Genomic DNA, 20,386 nt, shown 5'->3' on the forward strand with positions numbered 1-20,386 from the left:
TCTGCCCACACCGCCCGTGCCAGCCCTACCCCAGGAGCCTGCGTGAGGTCTGGGTGAGGCAGGCCTTCTCAACGGGCCTCTCTCTGCTCGGGCAGGGGCACCCTCTGGAGGCCCTGGCTAGGCATGGCCTCGCACGCCCTCGTGACTGCAGCTGCCCAAAGCAGGGAGGTCCCCTGCCACGGCCTCGTTCTGCCGTCTGCCCAGCTGTCTGTCCAGCCACCCCTGCCCTGTACGTGTGCCCGTGCAAACATCCAAGGCAGGTGCCGTGCACGACTGTGTGGTGCCCAGTGGGCCTGGGGAGTGCAGGGCAATTTCTGGCAGGAGAACTTGCTTCAAGGGGTGTGTGCAGTTTAAATTTTGAGAGAAACTGTTATTTACCCTTGAAGGCAATTGCACCAGGGTTACCAGCCTGTTTTTTTACCTGCCACCAACATAAAGCTTTTAAATTTTTGCCAGTAATAGGTGAAAACAGTATTTTTATTATTCTGCGGCATTCTCGAATCAGGGTGGTGCTAGCACCTCCTCTTCCTCCTCTGGTGCAGCCCTCATGGCTCCCCGTCCAGCGCTGCAGAGCAGGCACCCGCCTCCCAGGCAGACCACGCCCTCACCCCCTCAGCCAAGCGCAGGCCCAGCCTGAGCGCCAGGCGCACAGCAGCAGGAGCTGCGGGGTGCTGCCCTGGCCTGGAGGCGCCCTGCTGCCCCGCTCTCCCTGGCCGTCTCCCGTGCGTGGCTGCTCCGGCCCGTGCCCCTTTCTCACAGCCCCTTTCTTGCTAGCTCGAGGGGAGATCGAAGCGCGGGCCCGACGCTGTGCTTCAGTGCCGCGGCAAGGCCGGCTCGCGGGTCCCCAAAAGGTAAAAACAGCGTGATTGCAGCAGCCGATGTTGACGTAAAATAAGCGCCCCCTGTTCATCCCTGTTTCTCTTCCGTGAGTGGAGATGAGATCAAGTCTGTGGGGCGCACCCCTCTTGGCACAGTGTGCGCCTGCCAGCCTGCCGCAAGCGGGTGGTCCGTTGGTGCAGCAGACGCGCAGGGACGATGCCCTCGAGCCAGCCCAGGTCCCGCTGGGTGCTCGGCTGGCCGAAGTATGCTGCAGCACCGGCTTCTGTCTTCCAGTGTGGCAACATGGCCCGGGAAGGACTGCGCACCCTCGTCGTGGCCAGGAAGTGTCTGACGGAGGAGCAGTACCAGGACTTTGAGGTAGGCCCAGGCCTGTGCTGAGGCGCCCCCCCCCGGCCTGCCGTGCTGCCCGGAGCCAGGCCGGCCACGACCGGGCGCAGGGCCGCAGGGCACCTCGCGGTGGCTCCGCCCTGTCGGCGGCTCTCACGGCCCCTGAGCGCCGGCACCTGCCCGCGCCAGCCCCTCCGTGCTTGAGTGGCGTGGAGCTGCCCATGCTCGCGCCTCAGTGGGTCGTGGTGGTCGCAGGAGGCTCGTCTGCACCGAGCTCGTCCTGAGGCGCAGCCTCTGTCCCTCTGTGTTATCTCAGAGCCGGTACAACCAGGCCAAGCTCAGCCTGCATGACCGAGCACTCAAGGTGGCCGCGGTAGTGGAGAGCCTGGAGAGAGAGATGGAGCTGCTGGGCCTCACCGGCGTGGAGGACCAGCTGCAGGCTGATGTGCGACCGACCCTGGAGATGCTGAGGAACGCGGGCATCAAGGTAGAGCTGCCTGGCCTCGGGTTCTGATGGCCGTTGGCACCGGGAAGCTCCGTGCGGTCCTGGAGATGAGTTTTCAGACAGAGATGCTTTTGGCTCTGCTGGTGACTTCTCCTCTCTGGGACCGTCGGAACCCGGGTAGCCGCAGCCCGCGTGCTCACGACACGCCGTACCCCTGCCTCTAGGCCGTCCTCAGCCACCCCACGCTCCCGCTGGGGACAGACCACCCCTCCCGTGGCCAGGTGCTTCCTGCCTCTCCAGAGGCCCACACGGGACGGCCCTTCCTGTAGGCTGGGACGCCCGCCCAGTTTGCGGAGTCACTGCAGATACATGCCCACCGCGCCACAGCTCTTCTGCCCCTTCCCCTGTGCTCACTTCTCTGCCCATCACAGCCAAACAGCACTCAAGGCCAAGGACACTGGAAGTCTGCGGGGCCTGCCCTCTCCCCACCAAAAGCTGTCCCTGGAAGCTCCCCAGCCCCCGGAGCGCTCCAGCCGCCCTGGCCCGTGGCGCTGCGTGTTGGCGGTGGGTGCGCCGTGGGCTGGGGGTGGCCTGCAGCGCAGCGCGGTGGTCCGGGTGGGCTTTGGGTTCTCCGGGCCCTGAACTGGACTGTCTTAAAGACCGTCTCATCTCATGCTTGACATCTTACTGCCTTTGACAAAACCAAATACTGAAGGTGGGATTATGCAGAAACCTGCTTTATTTCCTTCATTCGTGTGTTTAGAGAAGAGAAGTACTACGTTCACTCTCAGAAATTCAGAAGGCCCAAATGGAGCACAGTCCGAACCCCCTCCTCAGCTTCCTGGGCCCGCAGGCCCAGCGTCTCCGCTCCTCTCAGGAGGGGCCTCAGCGTACGGGGCACGTGCCGTGGGCTTTGCCTCCATGTGAAAACTCACGGCTTTAGCGTCATTTATGTGGCGGGTCCTTGTAAGAGACAACAGCCTCTCCGGAGCTGGCGGTGTGCCAACAGCACGCATTGCCCTGTGGGAAGCAGGGAAGGCCGACAACGCGAGCTCGAGCGAAACCCTGAACCCAGCCCTCGAGCTTCCTGCTGCCGCGTGCAGAGTGGGAGTCTGGGAGAAGTCAGGACCCAGGGGAGCTTGAAGACTAGTGTCTTTTGGTCCCTTCTTGTGACATTTACCACGTTGAGAAGCTGGTGTCTCGTCTCACTTGCGTGTCTGTAAAGGGCTCTGTAGGTGCCTGCCTCACACAAAAGGGCGCTCCCCGCTCTTACTTCCCAGAAAAAGTTGCCTGAGTTTATCAGAATGGAAGAGAGACCTGGAAGTCTCCTGTGCTCCTGTGCTGGGAAGTCACATGCACAGACACGAGAGCAGCGGAGGGTGCCGGGCTCGGGGCTCGTGAGCCCGGTCAGGCCAGGCTTCGGGCAGAGCAGCCCTTCTGAGGAATTCCATCTGCGTTCAGGCCCCCACTGGGCGTTCCTTCGGGGATTCAGTGAGCAGTTGCTTAGCTAGTAAATAAACCACTAAAAACATTTTTTAATAGGTGATTTAGACACGTGCTTGCTGGAATGTGGAATGAGCTTGTACCCAGCCCCGCATCCCGTGCCCTGGAGGGAGGGTGCCAGTAGGACAAACCCTCCACCTGCCCTGTAGGCTGAGCCAGTGTGGACTCCTGCTTCTTTATTATATCAAACCGGTTAATCTTCGGCAATTTGGAAGTTGAAACATTGTATCTCCTTGAAATTTCAGTTTGCATTTCTCATGATAAATGAGGTTAAGCTTCTTTAACATGTTTGAGTCCTTCGTTTTTTCTTTGCCCTGTGAACTCCATGATTGTGTACTTACTATCCATACCCATTGGCCTGCTTTTGTTGGTCTTTTTCTTACTGATTTGCACTTTTCATGTGGGGGGAGCACTTTGTCTATGGTATAAGTTTTAAATACTTTGTAGGAAACTGCTTTCTTACCTGATATGTTCCACTGAAGTTAGAAGTTCAATTACAAAGTGATTGACAATATTTATTTTAGTACTGCCTCAAAGATTTGGGCCTTTTACTTTTATGAATAGAAAAAATATATAGCTTGAGTTTAAAATGAAAATTTCTATATGGCTAGACCAGAGAGACAAAACTGTAGGAAAATGTCAGAAAGCAAATCCGGACTTCAAATTAAAAATATGTATTATGATGTCTACGAAAAGAGAATATGTATTTCTTGCTATGCAGGTGGCTACAGCCTGGATGGGAGAAGACAGATGTGAAAGTAATAACAGTCATGGAGATTTAGTATCAGATATATTTTATCTTCCAAGATAACATTAGAAAATGTATCATGAGGCTATATCTGATTGTCAGAATAATTGTTCAGATAGGGTTTCAGAATGATGAGAGAGCAATTCAGACTTAGAACTTTTAAATTACATATACTTGATACAATGTATAGTCAGAATTATGGATATAATTGGAAGCTTATGACCTGTTCATTACATTGTAACGTATTCTTAATTGTGCTTGTTACATTATCAATATGTCCAAATAATAAATGTTTCTTGTATGAAGATTTATATTCATTGTTTGCTAAACTACAAAGACCTTCCAGAGTTTTGTTGCTTATTTTTCTGTCTAAAGAAACAGATCCTTTTAATTTTTTACAAGATGTAGCAATCTGATGTCAGATACTCCTGAAACTTTTAAAGTTTCAACCAGACTTGCACTCAGGTTTCTTGAGGGGCACATAGATTTGTTAGCAGTGGTCATTCTTGTTCTTTTGCATTATTGTCCCCAATGTTTTCATGTGCCGTAACCTTTGATCCACAGTTAGGTTGGTCAGTAAAATCAATATTAAGTATGCAGAATAAATAAAAAGAACAAATCTTTCCAACATGGAGAACACTTAAACTATGCTTAAGCACATACTCAGATATCATATATAAATATTTTCTGTTTACTGTGTCCAAAAATGTATATTTCTATATGATACATAAGAAAACTGAAAAAATCATTCAACAATAAGACTGTTATTGGAAGTTTTTTGCTGTTATATAAAATGTCCTGATGATTTGCTCTCTCCCTTTAATCTAGGGATATATGTGCACACCAATATGTGCGTGTCTGTTTTAATGTAAAAGTGGTATTACTTGACATGTTGTGTTTGGGATAGACAGCCTTCAGCTTAACTGGGGGCCACTGCTGAACTTGAACCTGTTTCCAGCTGAGAAGCAGCAGTTGGAATAAAGGCTTGCAGCTGCCCTCTGCCTCCCAAGCCCAAGTCGCAGCTTCCTCTCCAGCCTGCCCATCCGACGTGAAAGGCTCTCAGGCTTTTCTTTTCGGTGTAGAGAGCTGATCTCGTCGGCTGTGCGATGGTCCTCGGCTGTCCTCCCAGCCCTGTGCCCTGATGTTTTGGCGAGACCAGTGGGTAGAGACATTGCTAAGAGAGGGGCGTGCAGCTGGGTGCGAAACTCACTGCTCGAATTCCCTCGTAGATCTGGATGCTCACGGGCGACAAGCTCGAGACGGCCACCTGCATCGCCAAGAGCTCCCACCTGGTGTCCAGGACGCAGGGACTGCACGTGTTCAGCCCGGTGAGTCGCGCCTCGGCCCTGCGCCTCCCGCGCCTTGTGAGCGCACGCGCCTCGTCGTCAGGGACCGAGTGCTCTGCCTGTAAGAAAAGAGGGACGTCGTAATTGCTTTCTTACTCAGTTCATAAAAACCTGTTACTGAAAATGGATTTCTATTATATTAAATGGGATAGATAGCTGCTTTTCTAAAACAAGCTCTAAATTCAAAGGTATTTTTGTTATACTATTAATATTATTTAGTACACCAAATATGTATTTAACTAGACCTATTCCAACAATTTTCTATTCAACTTATTAAAAATGTACATATAAAAGTTGTATTTCCTATTAATTATATGCATCACTGGTTGTCCAGAAGCTGCTTTGAGAAACAAGTTCAAAATGCAAAGTAGGAATGAATTTGTAGTCTGCCACCATTTTCAAATTAAATGCTTTTCCTTAATTAGCTCAAAAAAATTAATAGAAGAGATCTAAATTTATGTGTTTACTGTATGTATTAGTTATGACTAAATTTAACTCAAACAAAAAATAAAAATTTCTTGGGTCTTGATTGATGGTGGGTGAACAGACATTATGTGTCTGTGTCTGATCTGAAAGAGCCACTCGCACCTACAGAAACAATTATTTGAGCATAATTTACATGTAAATGTAGCTTGTTTCAAAGCATCAGAATCTCAGATGAGGCCCTGCAGACTACTACTTGCAATTAAATTATTAATGCTTCTGGTAAAACTTCAGATTGATTTTTGTTGACTTTTCAGTGTTATAGCACCACAATTGTATTTTTCACAACAAAATATACACATTTAAAGATAATCAGAGATTGGTCATTTGGATAGCATGAAATTTTCAGTTTATTACAGTGCTATAATATATCACTACTTTTATGCCACCTTAAAATCTCTACAGAAAGAATGTCAGGAATGATAGTGGTTTCTGAGATGTTGATGACATTCAAGGTTATGATTTCATTTTACTCTTTTAAAATTCTTTAAGCCTTCAGATACTAAATAAAATGCAAGTATTTTGTTTGTTTGAACTAATGGAAAAGGTTGAAATCCATGGCCAAGACAGTGGAGGCAATTTTATACAAGTATTTTGAATCTCTTGATATAGGAAAAGTGACACCTTTAAATGAACCCTCCGTTTTAGACAGTCCTGTCTCTTGTGTGAAGTGTAACAATGAGGGACTCACTTCCTGGGGTTCCACGGTCTCATGTTCTAAGTGGGGCTTGCCGGGGCTGGGCCCACCACGCTGCGTGTCAGGGGTCTGGGGTGCTGCTCCCCCCAAGCCCCCGCCAGCCGTCCTGTTAGGTGCTCGCCGCACACAGTCACCGCATCCTATCTTAAGGGAATATATTGCTAACACCTTCCAGCTGGAAAGGCAGCCTTAGCTCGTGGCGCCCTTGCCTCTGAGTTTCATGAACGTGCTGCTGCTGGCCATGTCAGGCTTCTTCCTGCCCTTAGCAGTGTACGTGCCCTGCTTTGAGCTGCAGAAACCGGTAAAGAGTTCATGCAGTGAACCTGTCAGTGCAGCAGGTGCTATCCCCAGCGGCCCAGGGGACGTCGCGAGAGCTTCGCCTGCAGCGCTCGGTGTGTTGAGCGCCCTCGAGTTTTGGGTGTCTGTCTGAAAGGCCTCGGCATGACCCCTGACGGGAGCCCGCTTGCGGTGCCGCTGGTCGAGAGGAGGTTTTAACCGGGCCCTTTTCCTTCCTGGAGGTGGCGAGCAGGGGCGAGGCCCACCTGGAGCTCAACGCCCTGAGGCGGAGGCAGGACTCTGCGCTGGTCATCTCTGGGGACTCTCTGGAGGTAGGTGGGCGGGGCCTCCCAGGAGCGCCTCTGTGCGGGGGGCCGGGCGGTCGCCGGGCCGCTCGTGCCAGTCCCTCCTTTGGATAAATTGTTTGTACAAAGCGACGCGCAATCGTCGTCTTCTCTCGATGACGTGTCGGCAGTGGCAGGGTGGTGATTTCCTCGGAACATCTCACAAGTTGGTCTGTCTGTGTCGTTAAAGTTCCCCACAGCCTCGTGTTCTCCGCTGAGAGGTTCGCTTCCCTTGGCACTCTGACCGTGGTTCCCACAGTTCTTGGTCTAAATTTATCCAGGCCGCGTTTCCAGGAGGACGCCCCGTGGGGCCGAGCCGTCCTGCAGGCTGCCGGGCGCAGCCGGAAAGGCTTCTCTGGTCAAATGAGCCAGGGACCCCCTCGCACTGTATCTCCTCTGCGGAGTGATGTGCAGCTCGGAACATTTTAAAGGTCCCAAGAGGGGCTGTAGGAGAGAGAACTGCTGAACTTACTTTTTCCAGTGTGTCCCAGACTTGCTTGGCCACAGAGCCACTTGCTTTAAGCGCCCAGCAGGACGCACGGCGAGGGAGCGAGCTGGGCAGGTTCCCCCGTCCAGGAAGGACTGTTTCACCCGTTCAGCACCGTGATGGCACGTGCGGGACCTAGGAGCTCCTCAAGAGCCTGTAAAAAGATTTCAGACCTGACATAAAAATTGGGTTTAAAATATGAAAAGACAGTTACAGTGTTGTAGTGAATAGTTGTTTAATTATTCATCTACAGAACTTGAACAGTCTGTCCGTTTCACGAAGATTATAAAAATTTAGCTACATTTGTAAATAATGTGTTTTCTCACTTCACAAATATCCTTGAGTATGTACAAAAATTGCCAAGAAATCATAGCCAACAATAAATTGAATGAGTTTTGCAGAATCAAGTGATTTCAAAAGCAAAAATTAGTAGAATAGGATCTTGAGTTTTTTACCCTCCCGAGGTGGAGTCTGTTCGTGAGTGCAGCTGGGCGCACCTGCGCAGAGCTCGGGAGCAGCTGGGCCCTCGCCGAGGTGCCAGCCGCTGTGAGGATGGCCGGTCTAAGCTGGCACTATCGGCTAGGGCTTCGCCGCTTCTCCACATCCTATCGGCCAGGGCAGGGTGCCCTAAGTCTCTTTTTCACCTGGGCCGGGGCAGCTGGAGCCATCAGGTCATCTCTCTTCCCACGTAGCTGTCCACACACCTGGTATGGACTTGGTCAGAGCACGGTAGCTCAGATTTCTCACCTGCTGGCCAGCTTTCCCCAGAGCAAACTTTCCCAAAACGCCGGGCAGCAGCTGAACACGTTTGTGAGACCGGGCCTCAGAGCCCCAGGACGCCGCTTTGTCCTCGTTTTCGTCAGATGAGTCGCTAAGACCTCCATCCAGCAGCTGTCAGGGGTGGGCTTGGACTCCCATCGCAGAGCAGGGACATGGCAGGGACATGGCAGAGGCATTCTCGCTCTCCTTGAACTCCACGGTGTGAGCGCCGAAGGCCGTGGTGTGGCTCACAGCGGCACGCTCTGTACCGCCAGTGACGAGACTTGGGCAGGAGGAAGGATGGTTTCCTGTTACGCACAGTTCCTCGCCATGATTTCCATGATATTCCATGAGTCTAGTAAAAGATTTTCACACTTAAAAGCCCACAGACTGTGTGGAGCCTAAACAGCGGCGAGTCAGGCGGCAGACACCGTGGCCTCCGCGGGACAATTGAGGAGGCTGCGCCTGTCCCCGGGGCCCGTCCCCTCCCCAGCAGGCCCCTGGCTGTGCCTTCCTCCAGTGCAGGGTCATCAGAGTACAGGTGGGCCGGGAGGGCTCCGTTCCCCTCCAGAGCACCCCCTGAGACGACACCCACGGCACACCTGCCGTTTCTCAGCCCGGAGAGCACTCTTCCCACCCTTGTGTTGCGTTATTTGTATTTACCACGGGTCTGCGCGGCAGAGCTTTGTTTTTACCCACGTAGACAGGCATGTTTACGTCGGCACGTTCCTCTCCGAGCCCTCTTCCTTCCCCTTATCTCCCAGCTCCTCCGCTCAATAACCACTAAGTCCATTTTAGTCTCGTATTTTGGCCTTTGTCTCCAAGTGTCTAAACAATGTTTATATAGCTACTATTTGACTTTTTTAAAGTTCAGATACTTTTATCTACCTCTTGCTGTGCAAAAAGAGGTTTTCTTTCTCTTTCCTTGCTCTTATCCTCCCAGTATAGTTAAGTCAAGAATTTAGATGGGTCAATTTCCAGTGGTTCATATTATTATGAATGTGTAAACACTGTGTACAGCTAAGCCAGGTAGCATACTGTGATACCTTTTTTCCTGCATAGCTTTCGTTTTCCCTAGAACTAATAATTGTCTTGTTTTTTCATTTATCATTAATTCACCTTCAAGCCCTCTGCCAGTTGTGTCTCCTGTTAGAAAATTCAGATGCATCGTGTTTTCTGTAAGCTTTATCTTTTTTAATAAGTCTCTCACCAAGACTTCAAATATGTGCCCTTCTCATACTTGAGCTAGACACAGCTGCTGCGCCGGGGCCTCCCGCCTTCCTGGGGCCCACTTCTGTCCCTCTCCTTTGTTGAATTTCCTCTTTGCTGCATCCCGTTTCTTCTGCTGTCTTCATTTGAGCCCTCATTTTTGTGGCGCACATCCTCCGTTAGCTTCCTGAAAAGAGGTTCACAGGAGATTAATTTTTTGAGATGTTACAAAGGAATGAAATGTCTTTATTCTATTCTCATAATTGAGTGACAGTTTGGCTGGATATAAAATTCTAGGTTGCAAGTAATTTTCCTTCGGAATTTTAAAGTTATTTCTCCATTGCCATCTACCACCCAGTTTTACTGCTGAGACCCATCTGATTCTGGATGCTTTGTGTGGGTTTTATTTTGTTTTTCCTTTTCTTTCTGGAAGCTCTTTTCCCCCAGTGTTCTGAAGTGTCCCATTAATGTGCCTTGAAATGGGTTTGTTTCCATAAAAAATAGACCTTTCGGATCTAGGGGGACAGAATCATGAATGATGTCCTTACTTCTGTTTTGTTTTTTCCATTTTCTCTTTCTAGACTGGTATTGGACCTTCTGAATGGTTGCTATCATTTTTGTAACTTTTCTTCCCTACCTTCCTTCTTGTCACTTTATTTTCTAACCATTTTATTAAGGTGTACCCTCTACAGACGAAAAACATCTAATCTTTTGCCAGGGTGGGAGAGTACAATGGCCAACATTGCCTAGAGGAAAGGCATTTAGGATCTGTCTACTTTTTAAACTTATTTCCAGCCAATGTGACTTATACTAATCTCTCTCTTCATCCTCACTTCCAGAGTTATTTGAAAACATTAGTATCTGAGTGTTTTCTTCATTGTCGAATTAAAAGAATTCATAAGATCAGCCAGTCACTTAGCACTTACCTGTCTATGGTCCAGGTCCCAAAATTTGTTGCTAATTTCTCTTCTCCATTGGCCCTATCCTTACAGTTTGTACCTTTTCTTAAAAGCTCTTTACAATTGAATTAATGGAATTTAGGGAAGGAGCCAAAAGAAGTTGCTTGTGTTAAATCTGTTGTCTTTTCTGAGCGTATTATTAATCAATTTGTTTGCTATCCAAAAAAATACATGCATGTAGCAGCCGGTCAACAGTCGAGAAGCCTTACCTTCCCCCAGTCTTACTCCTCAGAAGCCAGCTCTCTTAGCCTTTCTGCTTAGGTCTTCCAGTGGCTACTCCTATTAGTCTAGATAACATGCCTGCATAGCTCTCATAAATGTGGAAATTTAGCTTATCTCCTCCTTTTCTATCCTTCCCACATTTTAGATGGGCAAATTCCATTAAACCTTGTCTGCAGTTCACCCGTACTGGTTCTTTTAAGCTGCAGCTTTCTTCTCATGTTTTGTCTGTCTTCATGCTCTGTCTTTGTCTTCTAGAAATTCTTGAAATCTCCTACCTCTTTCCATGCTCTGCACTGTGGCGTACATGTGTGTTTGTGTGTTTTAAGTTCTCCATCACTGGGTAAGCAGGCTCTCAGAGACAAGGATGCATACTCATCTTCTTTGCTGAACTTGGATCTGTTTTAATTTAAGGATATGTTTTATGGGTCTAAATTAGACCTTGCAAGTATGGGCCATAGATCTCCCATCTGGTAGCAAAATACTTTTTTTTTTAGTTTTTTTTGTGTGTGTGTGTGTCTTTTTTTTAAAGATACATAGATCACAAAAAATGTTACATGAAAAAATATGAGGTCCCCATATACGCCACCCACCCCACTCCTTCCACAGCAACCTCTTCGTCATTGTGGCACATTCACTGCATCTGGTGAGTACGTTTTGGAGCTCTGCTGCACGGCCTCAGGTCGACGTTGGCGTCAGTTCTCTGGTAGGTGCTGCAGCCCGGGGGGAGTGGCAGGCCGTGCATCCTGAAGGCAGCAAGTGAGCCTGGGCTCTGCTCCCAGGGGAGCCGTGTGTTGGTGGCCTTTATTTTACCTTCTTGTGTTCTGACAGGCTCCAAAAAGGGTTAAGACGTGTATGTGACATACAGGATAAAAAATAGGTTAAGTGAGACAGGGCAAAGCTATGAGGGCTGCTGTGCAAGGATGAGTGCCGTGGAGCTTCACGCGGCTCCCGGCGGCGGCGCAAGCATGGCATTGCAGTTCCCCGCAGCCAGAGAAATGAAGGCTGAAAGGAGAGGACACAGCAGGAGGAGCAGCTCTGCGCCCGCGCGCAGCTCGCCCCGGTGCCGCTGCTGAAGAGGCCGCTTTTCCGCAGGCCTCCTCAGGAAGACGTGCCATGTGCTGCTCGTGTCTGCGCAGTCCACAGCTGACTTATCGAAAAACAGACCGGCGTCTTCCTTCAGGGGATGCGCGGGGCGGTGTGTTTTGTTCACAGTGCTGGAAGCCACGTCTGATGGCGAACATTCTAGGGTGGATCTTAGGGTGCGAGTGAGTGGTGCCCATCTCCTCAGATAGCCCTTTCACAGGTTTTTCTTTTCCCAACCAAGACTGTGAATAGGAATGGATCATATCTCCTTGGCAAACACCTGGCGCGTCGGTATTTTGTATTGAGAGATCTTTATTAGTCAGCTACTCAGAAGGTGGGCTTGACATCATCTCCGGGAAAGTGCAGGCTGACCTGGAGCGCTTGTCACAGCGGCAGCCGAGCAGCGGCCTCCGGAAACACCTGGGTCTTCCCAGTCCCCGCGCACTCTGGGCCTCGGCCCTCCCGCAGCTCACGGGGCGTCCCGCCACCCAGGCCGGCCTCTGTCCCGTCCGCTCGAGCCAGGCCGGCCTCCGGGTCTCCCCACATGCCAGGCCTGCCCCTCCAGGGCACCAGGCGCCCCTCTCATCCTGACCCTGCGCCCCCTGCCCCTGCCTCTCCAGCCAGCGCGATCGCTGCACCTCCGGGACCTCCAGTTGTCCTTGGAATTGGGGGGAGGGGCTTGGTAATCGAGGCGCACGAAGTCAGATAACGTCTCATGATTGGGAAAAAGCCTCTGGTGTGTCCCCACAGTCTTGTTCTTTCCGAGTGGAGCAGACCTTGCTCTGCAGCGGGGGCTGCAGTGAAAGGCCGCGCGCTGTTTTCCAGGTCTGCCTGCGGTACTACGAGCTCGAGCTGCTGGAGCTGGTGCGCCAGTGCCCCGCAGTCGTGTGCTGCCGCTGCTCCCCCACGCAGAAGGCCCGCGTCGTCCGGCTGCTGCAGCAGCACACGGGCAGGCGCACCTGTGCCGTCGGTGAGCCCCACCCCGGCCCCCGGGCCGCCCGTCGCGGAAACGTGCCAGAGCATTTTAAGAGAATCTGGTGCCTTGACGCTCACAGACAAAGTTGCGTTTGCTCACTAAAGCCAGGTTGATTTCATCTGCATTACCAGAAATTTTCAAAACAGCCTCTGTTAGCAAAAATGAAAAGCAGGTACCCGTGTGTGAGCTTATTTTCATTCGTGGTTTCTGTGCTTCCAGGTGATGGAGGAAATGACGTCAGCATGATCCAGGCCGCAGACTGTGGGATTGGGATCGAAGGAAAGGTGCCTGCACCCTGTCCTGCGTGCCCCGGCCGCGCCCCGGCCCCGTGTCCTCCCGCCTGGGCTGTGGCCACCCGCCGTCCTCCCGAGACACGCTGTGTCCTTGGCTGCAGAGCGGGTGTGCGGCGTGCGGCCCCCGACGCCCTCCACGGGCTCAGCCCAGTCCCTCCTCCCACGGCCCGCCCGGCAGCCAGGCTCTCGCCGCGTGGCCCTCCCCGCCGAGGCCCGCCGGCGCGTCCCGTCCCCGGATGCCGGTTTTCACGGCTGCCGCCTGACGACTGCCAGCTTGCCTTCTTTTTTCCTTTTTTTAAAGATTTATTTATTTATTTATCCCCCCCTCCTGGCGGCTTGTTTTCTTTGCTGTCTGTTCTCTGTGTACATTCGCTGCGCGTTTTTTCTGTGCCTGCTTGTCTCCCTAAGGAGGCCCCCGGACGTGAACCCAGGGCCTCCCATATGGTAGAAGGGAGCCCAGCTGACGGAGCCACTGCCACTTCCGCGTCAGCTGGCTTTTACCTTTGCTTCTGCGCTAGTCCCAGCTATGCTCTGGTTCTTCCCTTCCATTCACTGAAGTGGAAATGTGTCAGGGACACCTGCAAAATTAATCGTACTTAGTATGGCCTTTGTCCTTTGGCTACCTTATTTTTTAATACCTTACGTATATGTAACAGCTTGCAGCATTTAAAGTGCCTTCTCATGGATTATCTCACTTGGCTTTTAGCAACTTTGGGTTTTGTTTAAAAATACATATGAACTAACCAAAGTTTAGAGAAATCAGCTCAAGGAGAGCCAGGAGCACAGAGGGCAGGTCTGAGGCCAGGCTGAGTGCTGCCCTCTGAAGTTCCTTGCGTAGGCCGTGGGCTGCTGAAGCCAGCTCTTGACACTTGGCGCGCCCCTTTCACCTGAAAGTCCAGCACTGTCACGCTCGGCCTGCCCCGTCCCATGAGCGTGGCACGCGGCTGTCCGGCACACCAGTGTAAAGCATCCCTGCCGATGAACGGGATCTCAGAGTGGCAGAGAAGCAGCTTCAGTCTTCTTTTAATGTAGTTTGCATTCTAAAAACCCGTTTTCGGAAATGTGTTTTTTTTAAGTATACAGTGTTTTGAAAAGGTACTTTTTTGTTTCCATTATAGGAGGGAAAGCAAGCCTCGCTGGCGGCAGATTTTTCTATCACGCAGTTTAAACACATTGGCAGGTTGCTAATGGTACATGGAAGAAACAGCTACAAAAGATCAGCTGCGCTCGGCCAGTTTGTCCTGCACAGGGGCCTTATTATCTCCACCATGCAGGTATCGGGGCCTCTTCGTGCTCAGGAAACCCACAAAGGGCTGCGGCACGTGGGAAAGATTCTGAGCGTTTCAGAAGAGTGTCCCTGCTCTGGTTTATTTGATGTAATTGTATTTTAATTAGATTTTAATGATAAGGCACTCTGAGAAGCCTGCTTGAAGGATGCTGTAAGTGCGACTAACAGTGTTGTTTTATTTGTCGTGTTCTCTTTAAGGCTGTGTTTTCTTCGGTCTTCTACTTTGCATCTGTTCCTTTGTACCAGGGGTTCCTGATGGTAGGGTAAGTTGACTCTGCACTTAGGGTTCATGGTAGCACCATTTATGGAGAGCTTTTATTTTGAAAAATACATATGTAATAATCTTTCTGATTAAATCCTGAAATGATCAGTGTTTGGAATGAATAATATTGATGTGAAAAACAAATATTTTGCTGGGGCGAATTCAAGATGACACCTGTGTGTTCTCCCATATCGTTTTCTGTTTTCATGGGGAAGCCATAATTTGTGTCAAGAAACTGTGTGGGATCAGAGATTTTTATAGGGTCGTGTGGCATAATGAAAAGGAGACTAGCAAAGGGGCGGAACTGCCACAGACGCTGTCGTCAGCAGCGGTGCACGCAGGCAGGCCTGCAGCTGCGCAGCCGCGTGGGGGCTGGCTTCTCTGCCAGTGTGGGCATGGCTGAGCTGGGGTGGGGGCGGCAGGGCTGCCCACCAGTAACGGAAGGACCGGGTGTGACGGGACATGTCCAGACAGACCCCGGAAGCCCCTCTCCCTTGGGAATAATGAAGTCTCGTTTTCAAAGACATCCTCCCAGATGCCTGAGAAAAGCCCACGCGCAGCGCGCCGGGCGGGGCCTGCGGTGAGAGCTGCAGACATTTGCTGTTGAAACGGAGCACACTGGGTCATCCCCTTCCCCGTCCTTCCATCGCACCTAGAATTAGAACCAGCGCGGGCCCCGGGGGAGGTGGCAGTGCTCTGCGCAGTCTCCCTCCTAGCCCCCCGGCGGCTGCCTGCGCTCCGCCCACCAGCGCCGTCCGGGAAGGGCGTTTACGGCGCGCCCGGCTCACGCAGCCCCTCGCCAGCCCTGGGAAGGGCGTGAGCATCACCGCCATTTGACAGAGGCGGAAACGCGCCTGAGGCCACAGGCCTCAGGAGGGAGTGGCGAGGCCCAGGCCAGGCCTTCCGGCGAGCTGGCCCTGCGCGCTGCTCCCCTGACCTCTAGGCCGGAGGCCAGTCCTCCTTCCTCCTAGAGCATCTGGGTTGGTTTGGAAACAAACATGCAGAGTCACCCCGTGGCGACGTTACTTGCCATCTCATTTGACAGCTGTCTGAATCCCCCAAATTCCTCATATTGTAGCAGAAACACAGAGGACTAGCGGGGTGTACACTCGAGTAGTTTCTGTTAAATGTGGTGGCTACCCCGAAGTCACCCGCTTCCCCAAGTCAGAGGCAGCCAGAGATGCATCGGTGTTCAGAAGTCCAGGCTGTTTTCACTTCTCTCACTGCCATAAGCTGAACCCAGGACTTGGCTACCTGTTTTCCCACAGTAGCCATGGTGAACTGCGGCCCCGTTCTCCAGGGCGCAGGTTTTCTCTCAGCCTGGCCTTCACACCTGCAGCCGTAACCCGCACAGCTACTCGTTACAACTTAGATGGACTTTTGCCAGGAAGCCTTCCCCTCACCCCCCCCCACCCCAGGACCTCTTGTCCATCCTTTAACTCCACGTGATTAGGGGTCCCCTTCCCTGAGCTCCTTACACTGTACGCTTTCTGGGGTCAGGCAGCATCTTCTCTTGTGACCTCAGTCCCTACCAGGGTCTGTCACATATGAGAGACCTGCAGTACACACTTGCTGATTGAATTGACGAGTGAATGATTAGCAAGTCACACAGAGTATCAACAGTGAGGAGAGAAGGAGCCTGCAACTCTAAGGGCAGGCAGGAAAAGGGGGCTCATTTAGGAGATGTAAAGGATTGAGGCTGTGTAGGGGAAAGTCCAGTCAAGTGATGTGATGGAAGCCAGGAGAAAAGAAGTTTCCAGAAATAGGTAGCAATCTCCATATTTAGTGCTTCAGCTAAGTCAAGTAAGACAAAGACTGAAAGTGTCCATGTAATTTAGCAACAGAAAGGTTATTGCAATGAATGATTTGAGCAGAAGCTAGGTGCAGTAAGTCAAAGCTAGAAAAGGTAAAGATTACAAGCAGTATATATAAACACTGAGTTTGGCTGTGAAAAGTATGGGATAGGGCAGTAGCTAGAAGAGAGTGTATTTTGATGGGAGGATATTTTTAAGATGAGGAAGTATAAGTGTGAGATCTAGAGTCAGAGTAATTCATTCCTGAGAGATTGAATTGTTTTCTAGAAAAAAGTGTGGTCCTCTCCTGAAGACGGGATTGGTGATCCTTCCTGAGGAAGAGAAGCGTGATGCCTTCTGAGGAGAGGGGGGTTCTATCCTGAACAGAAGGGTAGTCCTCATTTGCAGAGAAGGGTGGTCTCCTCTGAGAACAATGATCCTCTCCTGAGAAGGGTGATCTCTCTTGAGGAGGAGATGATTGTTTTTTCAAGGAGAAGAAGGTTGGTTCTCCTTTGAGGACAAGGTGGTCCTCTTCTGAGGAGAAGAGGTGAGAAGGGTTGTCTCTCCTGAGGAGGCGAACAGTGTTCTCTTTGAGGAGAAGAAGTTTCTTCCTTTGAGGAGAAGCATGGCCCTCTCCTTAAAAGGGTGGTCCTCTCCTGAGGACAAGTTGGGTTGTCTGGAGGAAAAGTGTGGTCCTCTCTTGAGTAAAAGGGTGGTCTTCTCCTGAGGAGAATGGTGGTGTCTTCTGAGAAGGGTGGTCTCTTCTAAGGAGACAGGTGGTCTCCTCCTGAGGAGGAGAATGGTGGTGTCTACTGAGAAGGGTGGTCTCTTCTGAGGAGATGGGTGGTCTTCTCCTGAGGAAGAGAAATGTGGTACTTTGATGTAGAAGGATGGTCTCTCCTGAGGAGGAGGAGGAGGATCATGTCTCCTGAAGAGGAAAAGTAAGAAGTGTTCTTTCTTCTAAAGAGAAGGATGGTACTTTCCTGAGGAGGAGAAAAGTGCTATTCTGAGAAGGGTGGTCCACTCTTGCAGGGATGGTTGGGGTCTTGAGAAGTACTCAGAGCTTTAGCCCTTCTGGTTTTCATTTGGTTTATAAATAGTCAGTCTCAGCCGTGCTGCTGTCTCCTGTAGCCAGTCATCTCGGTCTTCTTGTTTCCCCTCCTTGGTAAGTGGCCACTAGTCCAGGAGGTGAATGGGGTTAAATTAGCTCTTGGCAGCTCCATGTTCTCTTAGAGAGATCATTTGTTTGAGCTCTGCCTGCCCTTTCTTTTATGTGTTACTTGGTTTTTCAACTGGTTCAATCCTTGTGAAAATACAACTATATCCTTCCCTCAGAGAAAATGTGTTGGCCCTTCTCAAGTTCCAGATGAGTGAGTTGTTAGATTAGAGATGTGCTCCGGATGTTATGGATTCCACATGGCACGTTCCCTGCCTTTTCCTTAGGGCGGTCTGTGTTGTGCCGTACACCCAGCTTCTCGAGTAAAGTAATGGTCTCCTGTGCTTCTCCCCGCAGGCACTGGCCTTCTGCTGACTCATCTGGCTTTGAGGCCACTTCCCTTCACATTCACATTTTCACAGTGTTCATTTCCATGCATCAAAATCCTCTCTCCAACTTAGTTTATCTTTTAAAATATTCTGGGACCAGGGGCCTATTTTAAGGTTTTTTTTTTTAAATAATTTTGAATAAAATAGCTAAGAACTTAGGGTAAATCCTTGCATGCATTCAGTTCCTCATACCGTCCCTTAATCTTGACATGGTATTGCTAGATGGCATCTAGTAATTTCAGCAAGCACATTCGTGAGCTCTCTAGGTCACTAGCGTGGACATAGAGTGAATGCCTCCCTCGCAGGGGTGGCCCTTGCAGTGCGACGTTACTGCTTGGCAACACCCATCTGGCTAGTCGTTCATAAGGCCTCATTACCAGTTTAGAATGCCAGCCCCAAAGCTAAGTTGCTGAATGAGTTTCATGAGATGTTAGAGGGTGTTATGCAACAAAAAGTTTGGCTCAACAATGTTGAATAGGTTTCTTTAGCAGGAGTTTCTTAGAACTATTAATTTGCTAATATGCATTGCAAACTTTGAAAGAGGCTAGAATATAGAATATACAGTGTTTCCCCAAGGAATTCTTTTTCTGGAGGGAAGGCATGACGTCTTATAGGACCACTATTTGGGGACTGCAAGGAATCACCAGCACACCCATGTCTTGGGATAATGGTTACTCTCCTCGTGTCTGCTCCAGGGTCAGGAAGCCACTGATTTCTGAGTACATGCATCCTGCCCCTTTGCTTCCACCTTTTTTCACTTCAGGAAAGTAAGGAGTAATCCAAATAAGGCCTGATCTGGGTCAACTACTCTCAAATACTGGATGGAAATGATGAGGATGAAAACCATGGAATCTGTAGAATTAAATTCTGTCCGTTGTCCTGTAGTTTCTAGAACTCGTTTTTCTCTCACAGTAGGACATTAAGTTGGTCGGGTTATATTTTAATTTTCAAAACATCACCTTGTTTCCTACTCAATTCTTTCCAGGTGAGGACAAAAGTGATTTTGTTATTTATTGTCAAAGAGGCTTAACTTTAAAGCATCTACTCTCCAATCCTCCCACCTACTAAAGTCAGGGTTCTAATGCTCAAGAAAATGACAAAAACCTCATTTACGTGATGCCTTACTCAGACAAACCAATAAAAATGAACCTTAGAAATAAGAGGTGTTTGTATGGCAGAGAATAGGTATCACATGAGGCACCTTCAGCTGTAATTTCTTTAACTTCGGAAATTATTATTTAAGGAATAATGACAAATTGTTGCTTATGCTTTCCTTTGAATGTTTCAAATCCATAATTTTTTAAATGTGAAAGTAAAAATAGCAATATTTTTCTCTGAACTCCAAGGAAGAAATGCACTGTACAAACCCAAGGTATAATTAGTATTGTGCAAATTCAGTACTACTTGAAAGCAATTGATGAAATAATTATTGCACAGACTGTGCGGCAGGGAATGTGGTGGATTGACCTGTGCTCTACAGTTTGCACGTGCTCCTGCTCTTGGTCTGCATTCTGTGTGCAGGGCCCACTGCAAGAAAACTCTCTTCAAGATGTCACTTGGTTGAGGCATGGCCCTGCTGAATCAGGTTACTGGAGTCCTTTTTGCACAAAGTGAAAGCCAGGTGGAGAGAGAACTACTGGCTGCAGCCAGAAGCCACGGTTCAGCGGAACCCAGAGGAGCAGGGAGGAGCCACCGCCATGCGCATCGCCATGCGATAGAAAAGCCAGGGAGCCCCAAGGTAGCCGGCCAGAAGACTCCAGCCCGGGAGGAGGCTGCTTCCAGCCCTGAAGCCAGGAGCCTGTGAATTCCTGTTGTTAGGCCAGCCCATTGCATGCTCTTTGTTTTAGCAGCTGGGAAACTAAATAGGGGTTAAGGGACTCCTGTGCCCTAAAGGGAGCCTTGACAAAACAAGGTAGTTGAAGCTACAGGGAAGTACAAGCTCTGGTATATACTGAAAAGGAAGTTGGGACTTCTGCTTGCAGCCATGAGTGGAGTAAAAAGACGTGGAACAGCTACAAGACAGGATAAAATATATAAAACAACTGTTTTCAGATAACAGGCAAGTAAGGACTGTGATCCCTGAGAGAAAGGAAATGACTGTAAAACTTCTAGAAGTAACATATCTGGAAACCCTCGAAGCCTTGAGTAGGCAGTAGTGTCGGCAGAGGCTGCAAGGGGAGTAGCAACAACTCCTGTCAGCCAGAATTCCCTCCCCAGCCCAGCAGGAACAAGGAGCACCGTCTTTGGGAGTCAATGGATTGAGGAACCCAGACTTCTTCCCACTTGGGAATAATGTTACAGGATTCTCCTTACCCTGCAAGCAGTGCCACAGGAACCACCTACAACAGAAGATGTAAGTAAGATCTGGAGTCTACTAATATAATACCCAAAATATCCAGGTTTCAGTTGAACTTGATTTGTCATACTAAGAATCACAAATGTATCAAACAGCATGAAAAAAATGCAATCTATATGCTCTTATGGGTCAATTTGTGTCCCCC

General features: G+C 49.9%; 1 protein-coding gene across 7 annotated transcripts in view; it reads left to right on the plus strand.

Annotated features, from left to right (window-relative positions):
- ATP9B (ATPase phospholipid transporting 9B (putative)) overlaps positions 1–20,386 on the plus strand; it is a 359,772-nt gene that overhangs the window by 319,230 nt on the left and 20,156 nt on the right. For 4 of the 7 annotated variants that reach the window (XM_071208595.1, XM_071208596.1, XM_071208599.1 and 1 more), the window contains 8 exons: positions 1,114–1,197; positions 1,484–1,654; positions 5,093–5,191; positions 6,908–6,997; positions 12,554–12,788; positions 12,924–12,988; positions 14,116–14,271; positions 14,484–14,548. In XM_071208595.1, coding sequence (XP_071064696.1) covers positions 1,114–1,197; positions 1,484–1,654; positions 5,093–5,191; positions 6,908–6,997; positions 12,554–12,788; positions 12,924–12,988; positions 14,116–14,271; positions 14,484–14,548 — 965 coding nt within the window. The remainder of the gene's footprint in view (positions 1–1,113; positions 1,198–1,483; positions 1,655–5,092; positions 5,192–6,907; positions 6,998–12,553; positions 12,789–12,923; positions 12,989–14,115; positions 14,272–14,483; positions 14,549–20,386) is intronic. The other 3 variants (XM_058277921.1, XM_058277922.1, XM_071208598.1) reach the window with 1 other exon arrangement.

The sequence above is a fragment of the Dasypus novemcinctus genome, chromosome 16 (genome assembly GCF_030445035.2).
Source record: "Dasypus novemcinctus isolate mDasNov1 chromosome 16, mDasNov1.1.hap2, whole genome shotgun sequence".
NCBI lineage: Eukaryota > Metazoa > Chordata > Mammalia > Cingulata > Dasypodidae > Dasypus > Dasypus novemcinctus.